Here is a 15,679-nt window from a genome sequence, read left to right on the forward strand (position 1 = left end):
TAGCAACGTACCTGCACGTGCTCGCTTCACTGAAGTTGGTTTGAGTCATCGCTGTCTCATGCAAAAAGTTCATCGTGTGAACGTACCTTCAGCCTTCAGGCACGTTTAGGGGTGCTACGGACTACTGGAAAGGAAGACAGAGGGACTGTCCAACAATCTTCATTGAAGAAACGGCGGTGCAGGATGACTAATATGGTACTGGTCATATCCCCCTACATTGGTAGACTAGAACCATACAGCGTACTGCGCGTAACCAACTCCATGGTGGCTACTTGTGAGCGTAGCCGTCAACAGGACTGACTACGATTTTACATGCAGATAACAGTTCAAAATGACCACAGAAAGAGTCAGCTTGTACATTTTTGCCAACGAAAGTCGTTGATCGTCTCTCTTTCTGAATAACACTATAGTTTAGTATACAGTATACTGTACGATGCAGTGAGCGCTCTCACCGTCACTGACTTGTCGGAGTCGTTTGTATCATTTACAATCCAAAATTGTGTCCATCGTCCATCCCTCCTTTCCGCGACTGGAAAGGACGGACGGTGGACAATTGGATTGAGAGGTCCATGTCTGGTTGACTACTGACAGTCTACTGTACTGTTGAAAATGTTTAAAAATGTCGCCACACTTATTGGACTGGATGACATTGTTTCTATCATACTTTGGCAGCGAGAAATGGCTTAAAGTGATAATGCTATAAATTAGAATTATTATCAGTAACATTGAACAATTTTGATAGTACTGTATTCTATTCTATTCCCATCACTTAGTACGGCATACAGCATACTGTAGAATGGTAAACTAAGGTCTTACCATATACAGTAGTACTGCATATTACAGACGGTATTAGTTAGGAATAGTAGGTAGGAATCATACGTTCCACTATCCAATTGAGAGTTTTCAGTCAATATCATATACCCAACGATATGAATGGAGCCTAAACTTCGCCCATACTATTCTCAGAGTCGGAGTAAGAAAGTGTTGACAACTCCAAAGCCTACCGGCGCTCTTTTTGCCCATTTATTCATCCAATTAGACCATCTAACTTAAGTAATGCAATATACTGTAGACAGGTAGATATGACCAGGCTACAAAAAGGATTAACTATCTTTGAAATTATTTATTGGTCTTTTATAATATAGAGATAATACAGAATATACGTGTTGACAACTCGAAAGCCTACCGGCGCTCTTTTTGCCCATTTATTCATCCAATTAGACCATCTAACTTAAGTAATGCAATATACTGTAGACAGGTAGATATTACCAGGGTACAAAAAGGATTAACTATCATTAAAATTATTTATTGGTCTTTTATAATAAAGAAATAATACAGAATATACACTCAATATGCAACAGATTGATAGACACCACGTACGAGAATATACACAGTAAATTGAAAATGGTCGAAATGGTGGATTGAAATTGGTATATTCAGTCGACCCTAGCAATCCAATTACATGTGTAATTGGACTGTAGGATGAAGATTCTAAACCTTCTAATAGCCACTTAAAGATACACTGATTGGAGTAGGATATTGAATAGTTGACTATGTACAAACTATAACTATATCGATAAACTCACGATCATCCACACATGGCCTTACTTTTAAAGTGAACAGCTCGGTGATTGATTGTATATTACATTCAATGATTAAAATCGCTAAGTAGAGGGAGGGGTGATCTTTTAGATTGAGAATATTTTATCACTCACAACATACTGTACGATCACGTATCCAAACTGAATGGGCAAAAGGGTACTAAAACTGAGCCTTCTCAAATCGCCTGGTAGCATCATCGATTGAGGTACGATGCAAATTAAGTACATTCATTTACCTATTACAACTATGTCAATGGCAATGACATAATTCATTCGATATACAGAGAAAGTTAAAAAAAATTGTAATTCAATACCTCTTTTCATGTTAATCGCGTTACAAATATACAAGAATAGAAGCATATTAGGCAAAGCATGTAGAAAATTGGAAATGGTCTAGCAAGGTGATATCAATTACAAAATAAAATCAACTTGAAGAGTGCGGCAATCCCTCACTCTCTTTAGACATTTTTATGTATCATCTACTTGTTAATCCAACACTCTTTACTACTCAATCATATATGATATATAGACATTAATCATCACCATAATTTCAATAAATGTTGAAATATAGCTATATAGCTATAGCCATCGTATCGAAATAGTAGTGATGATATACACCTTGCGGCACCGTCAAATAATATCAATTTTTTTCTTTATCCTTTAATCGACACATATAATTAATAACCAGTTTGAGACTGAGTAGCATGATGTACTGTATACAGTCCTTATCATTGCAAACAAAATTCTTCTTTACTCTATTTCAATTCTTGCAGTAGATATCATAGCTGTCTTCTTAATTTAAGCTTTGCCCCATTTTGATATTGCGAATTGAAAAGCCATCAAAAAATGAAATTTAACTCAATTACTTATCATGGGTTGGACTGCAAATAGGTTACCTTATAAATTGCCTCTATAGCTGTTGCATACTGATTTACAATATCGTATGTTATGCGGACTTTAGGTTAGGAATATGCGCTGAAAACCGTCTTGAAGATCAATCAACTACATCATAAATTCTGATAGATAGAATCGTTTTGAATTAGTCTTGAATTTGAATACTACATTCTGCCGGTTCAGAAATCATTCGTCCTTGCCAACTATTGCGGATGCCATAGAAAAAGTATAGCGGTAATCCTTGTATAGATGAAATGGAAATTGATAAACCAATAGTAAATTAAATAATGTCATAACAGGGATTAATAGAATGACGGATATACCTTGAAGAATAATGAAACTAAACGTAAATCCTATACCAGTAAATATGCTTATGCTATACGAGTATGCTTACGATATACTGACAGCTTGGCATCACTAAAACTTTAATTCAAATTTCTATTTTATAATTTAAGTGATCATTATTATTTTAACTATGAAATTACTATTTAGTAATTTTAAACATTTTCACAAATTCACTATAAAAGATAAAACTGCAAAACTTGTTATATTAAGCTCTAATTTATGCTAATAGCATCTTGTAGAATATAGATCATGACGCCTGCTTATGAGCATACTGATTATAATTATATAATTCATTTTCGCATACTTGCTATATTACATTTATTAATAATTGTACTACTATTGCCTAGATTGCAATGAATACGTGCAAGTCTGTCCATAAAATGAACTCACAATTACCTCATTAAACAACTCTATTCTTACCTACTAATAGCCAAATAGAAAATCGAATCCAAGCAACTCCTGGTAATACCACTAGCAATAGCGTGTAGCAAAAGATAGCAATTAAGGGTAAGACAGGAACTAGAGGTACCATAAAATCGACTTTCTTAGACGTTTGTGGCTGGATTATCAATGAAATGACCGCTGCTACAATAGTAAAAGCTAATATTATAGTTAAGACTATGACCCACCATGCTGCTACTAGAAGAAAATCATAAGCATAAACAACAAGTGCATCTAATGCTAGTAAAAGGAAAAAATAACAAGCTAATGAGCTGTTGACCACACTACTTGAAACGTAAGTAGGTAAACGCTTAGAGCGATCTTGATGATAGTCATGAGGGTTAGCATGGCGTGCCGATGTTGATGTTGATTGTGCTATTAAATTAGTTTTATCGCTGGGTTTAGGTTTGGATGAATGTGCACTACTATGTCGTCTTGAAAGTTCATTATTTTCAATATTGTGGGTGAAGATTTCAGATTCTTCATCACTTTCAATCTCTTGATTAACAGTGGCATCACCAATTTCCATTTCACCGCTATTGTAGACAATTTCTAAATCAGTTGATGGTCGATAGCGCAATATAATAACACATATAGCTACTGTAGCACAAGCTAACAATGTTCCAATTGATGTCATATTAATTAATGTTGCTGTACTTAATAGCATAGCCATAAATGCTGCTATAAGAGTTGTAGAGCTAATTGTAAATAAAGGTGTTTCTGTAGTTTTATTTAAAATGCCAAACCACGGTGGAATAAGACCGTCTTTAGCCATCGTTATAGCAATTCGAATAATTGCAAACAAACAACAACATGCGCCACCAATTAAACTAGCTATAATGCCAGGTAGAATAACCAGATTAGCAAATGGAATACTACGTATTATAAAGACTTGCGATGGTGCTGCAATTTGTAAATCTACTACATTATACATGGATAAAGTAATGGCCGTAGTTACTGTTGTCACGACTAATACAAGTATAATCATTAATGGTGAGATATAAGCCAATTGTTTAACAGGATTGTTGACTTCAGCACCAGTTGTTGCAATTATATCAAGGCCACTAAAGGCAAAGAATATACTACCTGATGCAATAAGTACCCCATAAAAATTGTGAGTAAATACAATAGTTGACGAATCCCAGCTAACACTAGTACCATAAAAAGCGCCACATGTTATAATAAATAGAATCGAAGCTAATGCCATAACTGACATAATATCCAGCGGCAATAATATTCTTATGCCACTACCAACAAATACACCACATAAACAAGTTAGTAAAAACGCAATAATATTTAAGTAAGAACTTAATCCAGGGATATTAATTGGGCCAAGTATTGTAACAAATGCTTTCTCCATTTGGCCATCGCTAACAGTATTCAAATATTGCGTGATGGTTGATGCACATACCGCGATGCCAACAACGTATTCCATAATTAATGTCCAGCCAATAATAAAGGCTGGAAATTCACCAGCAGCTATATAAGTGTAAGAATAAGCTGAGCCTTGTACTTTAGGCAATCGAGTTGAAAATTCGGCATAGCACAACGCTGATAGAAACGCAATACAGCACGATATAATAATGGAGAAAACAACAGACGATCCGGTAACTTGGCTCCCTTCATAGCCCATATAAACAGAAATGATTGAACTAGATATTGTCATACCTAGAACTAATAAATGCCCATAGCCAATGGAAAGATTAGACGATGCAAACGGTTGATCTTCATTAATTGGTTTCAATCGACATAGCGTACCAGAACAAGCAGTTAGTCGGTTAGCATATGCCATGATGAAACTTGAATAAATCGGTTAATTCGTAGCCCCAATCTTGTACACTTATGCAAAGTGATATCGTTTCGATATCGTTCAAAGGGAACTCTACCGCTGAATTAAAGTTTAATATCTAGATCTTTATTGCTATACTACGTATTTTTAACAATGGTATTAAGTTAGGGTTTTCAGAATCTTGCTCTTCATTTCTTGATCCATGTTGGTATTTATTGTCGAAGTAAGTAATTCGATATCAAACTTGAAGATGTAATCAGAGCTGGCAGTTGTAGAACTGGCCCCATTTTCGAGTTTAATATACAATAGTCTTCCCGTTGGTGATGACTAAGTTCATAGGCGGTTGACAATATGGTCCGTGTAAATTGAATTATTTCTACATCAGACAGTATTGAATTTATGTAAATAGTATGGAGCTGTTGTACTACTTTACAGAAAGTTATGAAAGTTATGTAACCTAAACGCTAAAAATACTCACATTAGTCTATCATATACTTATACTATGTCAATAACATGCTTATTCTGGCAGATTCTTCGATTTATTTCCAGGGTTTATTAAAACCTAGACTGATCGGTACTAATACATCACGCTATGAAAATTGACTACGCAGGATTGGTATGCAATTGTTTCTAATGCATCGATTCTCTTTACTGTAGAATGAATTATTTATATGCCAAGCTGACAGACTGTTCAATCTGTTTACAGGCTTTATTACGATGAAACCTCATATTTTGAAATTAGTGTCATAAGCATGACATTCATATAGAATTTTCGCCTTGCTACTAGAACTTATGAATTTGGCTGATACAAACGTGTTGTCTAATTTTATTTTCAACGATAACTGAAGTTAGGCCTGCTTACCATTTATTATCATTGCTTTTAAATAAACATATTTATGGTATTCAAAATCATTATTTATTCGCTACAAGGTCTATGAAATTACGCCATAGTCATTTATATTCCATCTTAAGTTCATACTACTCTATTTAAGACAGATATTCCATTTACTTCTAAGATTTATTAAAATCAGACTGACTTACTTCAATATTTTATGCTATGAAATCAATAAATTCCATTTCGACAGATTATATCCTTTAGTTTTGAATTTTATTAGAATTAAATTGATTGGTTTCTAACCTTTACACTCTGAAATTAATACGATAATACGTGGATATGCGTATCAATTAATTTGTTTTCAAATTATCTTAAGATTAGACTAAAGGGTACTTCTTATCTATGCTACAAAATGATACACCATTCCGAAAGATTTATTTTTTCAGCCCTACAAAAATTAGGCTAAGAAATAATAATAATCTACATTGTGAAAATAGTATTACGAATATGCTGTTTGGATAGTGAATGATTATATTAATAATTATCAAATAGCAAATATGTCGAAGTATTGCTATTCTAGTTGATCTTAAAAATTATAAGTTAAATTAGCTATTAGTTAGATGTGACATTTGCTTTTTAATGTATAATATCACTATAGGAAGTACTTGTTCTACTGTATTATATTAGATAAATAGATAGATAGATAGATAGTGTTTGATGCTATTCATATATAATTCTGTCAAGATCTGTAGGTTTAAAGTCCACTATTATAACTCTCCATTCACAGCTGTCTCAATCACGAGCTGTTCATAAATGAATCGGCAATTTTTTTACGTCATGTTTCCAGACCAAGGTGATTATTGATTTGTAAAGCAAACTCAATGATCGCATGTATGACTAAGAAATTGGGACATAGGTTTTTCTTCTTGTGTAAACACTTGATCTTATTTATGGGAAATATGCTAAAGGAATTTATTTACTTATATCTCTTATATCTGCTAGTATGAATTGAGCGTGCGTATGTTGATAGGTTCTACCTGCAAAATGAATATAAAGGGCAACAACGTAATACGGCAGTCAAGATAATATTAATTGACTTGCATAAATTAGTTGCATGATTTTGGCGTAAGTTTTACCGATAAGTGCGTTATTCTATCTACTTTTCATACCTGACCTTGCATTGATAACTTAAGATACAGTACTAGAATATATCAATATGTTACAATTTTCTGTCGTCTACATATAAAGCGATCGAAAAGTAAAATCTACGTATAGTATTTGTACGTGCTCAGTTATACGTTATGTAACTGCGTTGGGATGAGATTTAATATTATTTTGTAGGTATCAAACATGTCAGCCACCGTTACTCTTCGATCAGATTATTTGTGTGTATAAATCGATCAGTTTTTAAGATTGCCATATTCGAAATGATATCCTAATTATGCAAAAATGATTTGAATTTTACAGTTTATAACATCGAATCGGTCATAAATATTGATCAGGTTCAAGTTAACATTTTATTTAAAAGTTAGGAGTAAGTAAAAAATTTAAGATATCAAAACATAGGTAAGTCGATCGTGAAAGATATCGTCAAATTTTAATGATATCATGAATTACTTAATAAATTTCAAATCAATTTTCCTAGTTACCAAAGAAGCAATATGAAAAGATATTAATATCATGCACCGTAGGACTAAAATAATCTTATCAATTGAATATTGCAATTTTATGCAGTGCTTTCACAAAACATGAGTTATTTATATTCTAACTATTATTATAAAAGACTTCTAGCCTAACAAGATTAAAGATAAAATCTATCTTGTATCATCTTAGCTCAGACAGCTAATGTCTATATCTCAATTTGATAGGAAGAGATTAGAAGTCTGTAATATTTTAAAGACTGCATCGACTTGTGTAAATCTCGTTGTGGCTTATGAAAAATTATGTTAAGTCATTAGAGGAGAAATGAAATGCGAATTACTTTCCTATTTACTATCGTCTAAAATTGAACTAGTTAAAACAATTTTAAGAAATATGAATGTACGGATAAAAGGTCTAAAGTTGATTCGATTAATAAATTTCATACGCAGGTCCTGATAGCTATCTTATTGTTTACGCTAAGGAATGTAATATGAACGAAAGAGGAGATCGTAATCTTCATCTTTAGCATTGGTGCTAGTGTAACAACAAAACAGAAAGCAATTTAATCGGCTTTTGTCTTTCCTAAAATCTACATTATCTGTTTTCACAGACTAATTAAATTTAATAACTATTTTAGCTTACCTCCTGTCCATCGTCATCGTCATACGCTGTTGTTGGAGCTAATACAGTAATAAAATAGAAAACAAAGTAATCAGTCATTATTAACTACAAGAATTATTTTATTGTCATCACGTCTTAAGGGAAATTCAACCGCTAGAATAATATTTTTGATATTTCAATAATTCTTTTATACTCACATTTTCTACCAGTTAATAACCCTTGATCAGGAGTAACAGATCTTTGCCTGCAAGTAAATTAATCAATAGCTGAAATTATATGAACATTTTGCAGGATAATAGTAATCATCGTCAACGTATGTTTTCTATCTACTTACGTTTTTGCTTTGCTATGGCGAAACCATAGATAAACAAACCCAATGATAAGTAAGACAGCTATGATTGATCCTATAGAGATACCAACAATTGCACCAGCTAGGATATGTAAAATGAGTAATATAAGTATCGAAGGTACTATAATAGTCCATATTTATGATTATAACGACATTAAAAACTAAAGAGAGTCATTCACTTTTTCTATTAATACCAGTAAAACTATTGACTTACATGATAGCGGAGTACTGCCTTGTACGCATCTACTTCCAACTGGTCCTGTAGTCGTACAACTGAAATATCAAAAATATAGAATCTTAAAGTTTAATTCTTAGATTAAGGATAACAATAAAACCGATCTTGATTACTGTTAATTAGTAGCAATAAAGTAGATTAGCTTGAAACCATCGATTTTAGTATATATGCTGTCAAAAAATCTAAACTAGTTATATAAACTTACTTGCATCTAGGCGCGTTATTGACTACATAGCATGTTCCTTGGCCAAAACAGTAATTTGGTGTACAAACCACTAAGTCAAATATCATAAATTAACCGTTAGATCTACTAAACAAGAATCCGTATTCATCTCCTTTAATTATAACAGAATTAAACAAAGCTTTTTGATATGAAAAAGCTGTAGCTATGCTGTTCTTACAGGTGCAATTTAATTTTCCATCACCAATATATCCATTCTTGCATTGACATCGATATGAGCCAGCAGTGTTGATGCAATTTGAATTTTGATGACATGGAGATGCTGATTTCTGGCATTCGTTAATATCTGTAATTATGAAAGGTACATCGTGTCAAATATTGAACTATATGTAAGAAATTACTTCATGTTAAGCAGTACCTGTTAAGCTACAGCATATAATAAAGCGCTATATTATTATGCTAAAATATATCATTCTTGCTTAGCTAGCTTATCCACTATTTACAGCTAAAAAGAAGACTTAATTATAGAAAAATGTAATCAACTATTAATTGCTGCTTACCGATACATTGTTGAAGTGTTGCATTAAATTGATACCCAGCTGAGCAATTGCAAGTATAAGAGCCGATAGTATTTATACATTGCTGATTTCCGACACAGGAATTATCTTGAGGGTTATTACATTCGTTATAATCTGAAAATAAAATGTGATAATAAATTTTATCGTGATATAACCGATATTATAACTAATAGGGAATATCATATAATTTATTTCTAGATAAAGAGCTAAATTATAATAAATCGACTCCAAAATTTAAATTATCTGTATATATTTAGGAGAACTTTAATTCTAACTGTATAGAACGTTTTTCGTCTATTACATTATCTCGAAGTTAGCATAAATATTATTTCTTAAATTTATAAGCTGAAGCTAACTGTGCTATCTTAACCTACCAGTGACATTAACACTTTGCACTACATAGCTGCTAACAGCTCCTGTCTGGATAATATTTTTCAATAGAGTTGTTCCTTGGGTGTAATTCTTTAAGACCGTAACGATACAATCAGCAATAATACTGCCTTGTCTGAATATAGATATATATTATAATTAGTGATCTTTTAGTGCTTTAATAAATCTTAATAATTTGAAAAATTAATAGTAGAAGGTATTGATTAAATTTTTATCTAAAAATACCATTAATTTGTATAATTTAAATTAAATATCTAAATCGAATAGATTTACCTGAGATTAGTAACAGTAACAACTTTGACTTCGTTCGACGTCAGCGAGTTATTTTGATATGCTGATAAAATCTGTAACATTGTATCATTAATAAGTTTTAGTCTCGATAGCTATTATAATATTTGTGGTATTGTAATTGATTAAGGCGGTCAAGACAAGAGTTATGCTTAAATGCTGGTTATAAAACATATATCATCTTTTTACGTAGAAAAGATTTGAGTGATACTACAAACATTAGAATACTTGTATAAAGTTATCTGCGTATAAATAAAAGAGTAAATATTGCTCATGTCATACGAATAGTTACTTACAGCAGCTTGTAATTTAGATATTTCGTTTTTATAAGCGGCGCTATTTTTATCGTTAAATTGAGCATTAAATGTTGCATCGATTCTGACGGTAAGTTCGTAAGCAGTCTCTTCTACTCAGTTAAAAATTAACAAATGGCATTAACGGGATCTTTGTAGTTGATGTAAGCGCAGATTAGTTTACTCGATTATCTGCACCCTAACATAATATCAATTTTAGCAATTACTTTGACAACTATTTCCGTTTAACATATTTGAGGAAGATGATGTGGAATAAAATCCAGGCTTGCATTGACAGTTGTATGATCCAGCAGAATTAAAGCAATTGGCATTATTGCCGCATGTACTGCTGCTACTGCATTCATTTATGTCTGTAACGTATCAATAATACGAGGTATAAATTATTTGCACAACCGTCTAACTTTAATAATGAGTTATTTTTCTTTGGAATTGGCCAAGCGTTAAACTTCCTAGTAATTAGTGAAAATCTATCTTACCGGTACAAGTCTTGCCATTTCCTGTATAACCTGAATTACATGAGCATGTATAAGATCCAGGTGTATTTTGACAGCTGGCATTGGAATGGCAAGGATTGGATGTACTACATTCATTTATATCTACGAATGTCATCGAATAGATAAGTATTCTTTGAATATATTAGCTATCGATATAACTGTAATGACTAATGCATTTATGTATATAATGTATACGGCTGAAATTTACGCAAATTTTTTATTGAAATAAAAAGCTTCCAGTAACATACCAGAGCATGTTTTTCCGTCTATGTTAAGTGTATATCCGCTTGGGCATCCGCATTGATATCCACCGATTATGTTGTTACATAACATTTGACATGTAGCTGTCTTATCTGCACATTCATCACGATCTATGGAGTATTGAATATTCCGCTGTTAGAACTAGCTCATTATCACAATATTAGTATATATTTTTATGCTAAAATGTAGAAATGATTTTTCATCAAGATTGATGATAACGATACTGACGGTGAACAAAACCGATGGATTATAAACTTCATAATTGTTACCTGCGCAATTTACGCCATCGGACTGCAATACATATCCATTCTTACATGCACATTGATCTTTTCCGTTGATATAAGTACAGGACTCAGAACAGTTATTATTGCTACTACAGGCGGTTGCCGCTATAATAAGTTGTAAAAGCAAAGTTTCGATACATTAGCTCGAAATACCTTGAAGATTAATCTATTAACTGTGTTATGCGTAAACAAGAACACGTAACATATAATTTGATACATTACATGTTAAACGTTATGAAAATTATAATTACAAGCAATTCAATACTGTTAAAAGAATTTACGGTACAAGCTACTTCAAAGAACTCGAAGGAAATACTTTTTAAAGGTTCTTTACATTTATGATAGCAAGGATATGCAATGGTAGGCTTCATAATAGACGGTACCTGTGCACGTTTTATTATCGCTGTTGAGGTTAAATCCAAAATTACATGAGCAGATATAGCTGCTATTGGTATTGGTACAGATTTGGCCACAGATCTGTGAGTTCTTGAAGCATTCATCAATATCTGTGGGTATCATAATAAAAATTGATGAGTACTAGTTTTGATATGCTATCAAATCATTTACTATTATGCTATTTTGCATGAAAGGACTTGGTTAGGAAATTTATTCCAGATATCTACTGTAATTACTATGAAAAAAAAAGTTATAATTCAGTAAGGCATAAAAGTGATTGATATGAATCCTACCCGTGCAAGTCCTTCCGTCAGAATTTAATTGATAACCAGATTGACAATCGCAGGTATAGCCTCCGACAGTATTGACACAGACTTGCTGGCAATTGTTTGTGGCTGAACTAGCGCATTCATCGAAATCAGAGCACAATATACCATCTCCTGTATAACCTTGTGGGCAACTGCCGCATGTATAACCGGTTAATGGAGCTACATTATCTGTGCAAGTTACATTCTCGTAGCACGGGAAATTAGCGCAGCTATCAAAGTCGACAGTACAATGATCTCCATTCCATCCAGCAGAGCAAATACACGGCACTTGAGATACGCTACCATCTTCTACGGTTTCTCCACTATTAGCAGAAGCAAAGCGCGTTTAGCATGGTAGATATTATTTACAGATGTTAAATGCAATCTAGTTCTGTTTTAAGACATTGAAATATATTTTTGCTCTAACTGAATTAGTGAATATGGTTAATAACTTACGTGTAGTCGCAAGTACCACCATTAGCGCAATAGCACATGATAATTTGTGCAGGACTGTAGATACTGGCTGCGTTCTTAGAATCTTTGGCCACAATTTGGATGCTAATATTGGTGTAAGTACTAACATTCCAAGTAAATTGATAAGTTGTAGGATTAAATGATGCGCCTAGAGGAGCGCTATCTGCAGTAACAGTCACAGTATCGCCAGTATTAGGATCAGACACGCTTAATGCTGTAGTGTAGACTTTTCCATAGGTAACATTTAGTGTAGTAGGTCCAGTAATAACAGGTGGGAAATTTTCTGTTGGAAGACAAAATCAGTATACAGTAATATCATTTAAATATATTAATAAAATTGCTAGATGTAATATTACAGAAGAAATTAAATAATTAGAAAAATGATGGGATATTTTACCTGCTTCATTTTCCGCTTCTTGGTAGCCGTCAGCTGTCTCTTTACCTTGTACAGCTAATTCTACATTTAGAGTTTGACTAGCATCATACAAGCATGGGATATTGTTACCACATGAACTTAATGCTTGTTGATATAAGTCATTATCGCCACCGAACAAGGCAGTAATATTATCCGAAAATAGCGGTAGAAAGTCGGGATCCGTGAAGTTTTGATATGTTGTTCCAGGAGGATAAGTGAATAATGATTGAGTTTCATTAATTTTCCCTAATAATAGTAAAACGTAAAAGTATCGTAGTGATGATTCAAAATACTTGTTTTATTTGAGTTGTAATACGAAATTATAGAATTACTATGAATTGAGATTAAAACTTACATTTCTCTCCGAAATCATAATAAATTTCGAATTCAGTAGCATTAATTAAAATCTTACTGCCATCGGGACGTGTAAAATCATCGTTCATATTGCCGTTCCATACACCAAGCAAACCCTTAGAATTACCTTGCAAAGAAGCTGGAGCGTTGACTGCTATACTGATTAGACCAGGTAAGACAGTGACTTCTAAGCTGGCACCCGATGAAAACGCAACAACTAACGATCCATTTTGAGATAGGGCTAAGTCGACGTTATTATATTCACGAGTTTCATTTTGACTTAAATCGTTTAATGTTAAAGGTATGTTGCCATTGACGAGAATATCTAGGCCGTTATTTTGATCATTGAGAGTTGCTTGGATAACATCTGAATTATTCTGCTTAGCAGCAAAAGCCGAAAATACGGTAGCTTTAGCTGAACGTGTACCATTAATAAGAGCTTGAGATGTTCTAGCCTGTACGTCAACATAATTATTTTGTAAATTGAGTAGTTGGTATTCTCCTAATCCGTTAAACGTGTATTGTTTTCCGTCCATAGTTCTAATATGAGGATCGCCCCAGAACCAGGCTATAGTGTAAGTAAATTTTAATAAAATTAAATTCGATTAGAATTGATCATGAAATTAAATGGATGTACTTTGAGTTCAAATAGATCTAATTAACGCTTAAATAGGTGGATAATCTTAATATTTGTATGTGTAATTTTACTTGACCTATATCACAAGTTATTTATAGTCTTCCTAACACTAGCTGATAGACTTGATGTAAAATAAAAGCTAAATCTCTAATGGTGTATTAGCAGACTATAAGAATATCACTTGAATAAATGAATGTAAATTTATTGTCTAACTTACTTCTTCTTGGTGGTCGATAGCCTCGACAAGTACCGCTATCTCTCTTACGATAGTATAGGAAACATAATCGTGAATTGATACAACAATTCTGATAGGCCTCTTTATCTGTATCTCGTAATTGTTTATTGGCATATGTTAGAGTTCCACCGCTAGGCGATCCAGTAATTAAAGCTCCGAAACGTCGGAAATTAGTTGTATAACAGCATACACGATGCATCTAAGTTCAACAAATATTCCGTTAAATTTAAATATAATCACCAGTTGATTTACTAATTATTCTTATATTACATGAAAACTATCGGCTGTTAGAGATAGTATAATATTTATCGGAGAAAATCTTAACTTACCCTCGTGTTACCTCCACCTTGTGTTGGAGATGAAAATCTAGATTGTGCGCAAGGATAACGTGCTACACTACCCCACCAGTTAAATCGACGATCAAACCATACTTGCCACCAAGTACATGGACATGGTGAAGGCATATATCGATTATAGTACGAGATATGATTCTGCTGGTAGTACCATGATAAACATTTCTGTACGTAATTAATGTGGAAGGTATCAGGATCTAAACGGAATGCCCATTTACCAGTCATGCCAGTATTTCCAAGTAATGAATCAATCTTGAGAATATTACGATAGCCAGATAAAGCAATTTCATGATGGATATTTGTACTGCCCGTGATATATCCAACGCGAGCACGTAGACCGTAGAATCTTCTCCACCATTGCATTCCGTTAACTTCATAGTTATATAAGGCGAAAGTATTCTCACCATTGCTAACCAAGACTAATTGGAAGGTGTTGGTCTAATGATAGAAGTTCATAAGAGATGTTTTGTTCAGTATAATAATGACTATTCAAACTGTTATTATCTATACTATGCACTAAATTATACATAACATAAAATTACTATCATTACAAGTACGATAAAATTGATACTTACGAAGCCGAATCTACCGTAATAGCTGGCAGGATAAGGTACCATATCGGTCCAAGTAATGACAACAACATGTTTGGCATTAAAATTATTAACAGTATGATGATAAAGGCCGAATTTGGCTTTCAATTGTGAGCTTGTCCAATTACTATGAAGCTTGAGTTGTGATTGGAATTGATCAACATCGGTTGTAGCTCGACTAAGGATCGATTGAGACGACGTAGAGCTATCAAAATTACTATATTCACGGTAATAAACACGGGATTTTGTAATATTGTGATGTCTCATATCGTTTCCGCTGAAGAATGGTGCCACCAATGGAATGTTGTAATAACGGAATGATGATGGATAATAGTAGCAATGCGAAAAATGGAATGTGACATAACCACTGGAACAG

General features: G+C 33.2%; 1 protein-coding gene across 1 annotated transcript; it reads right to left on the reverse strand.

Moving 5' to 3' along the window:
- Positions 1–9,045: 9,045 nt before the first annotated feature.
- TRIADDRAFT_19226 (uncharacterized protein) lies at positions 9,046–12,570 on the reverse strand (the record flags this gene model as incomplete). The annotated part of the gene is made up of 2 exons (XM_002108414.1): positions 9,046–9,278; positions 12,231–12,570. Coding segments are annotated over 2 exons (573 nt in total), but the record flags the coding sequence as incomplete, so codon positions are not given.
- Between the last annotated feature and the right edge of the window lie 3,109 nt (positions 12,571–15,679).

The sequence above is a fragment of the Trichoplax adhaerens genome, genomic scaffold, assembly GCF_000150275.1.
Source record: "Trichoplax adhaerens TRIADscaffold_1 genomic scaffold, whole genome shotgun sequence".
Lineage (NCBI taxonomy): Eukaryota > Metazoa > Placozoa > Uniplacotomia > Trichoplacea > Trichoplacidae > Trichoplax > Trichoplax adhaerens.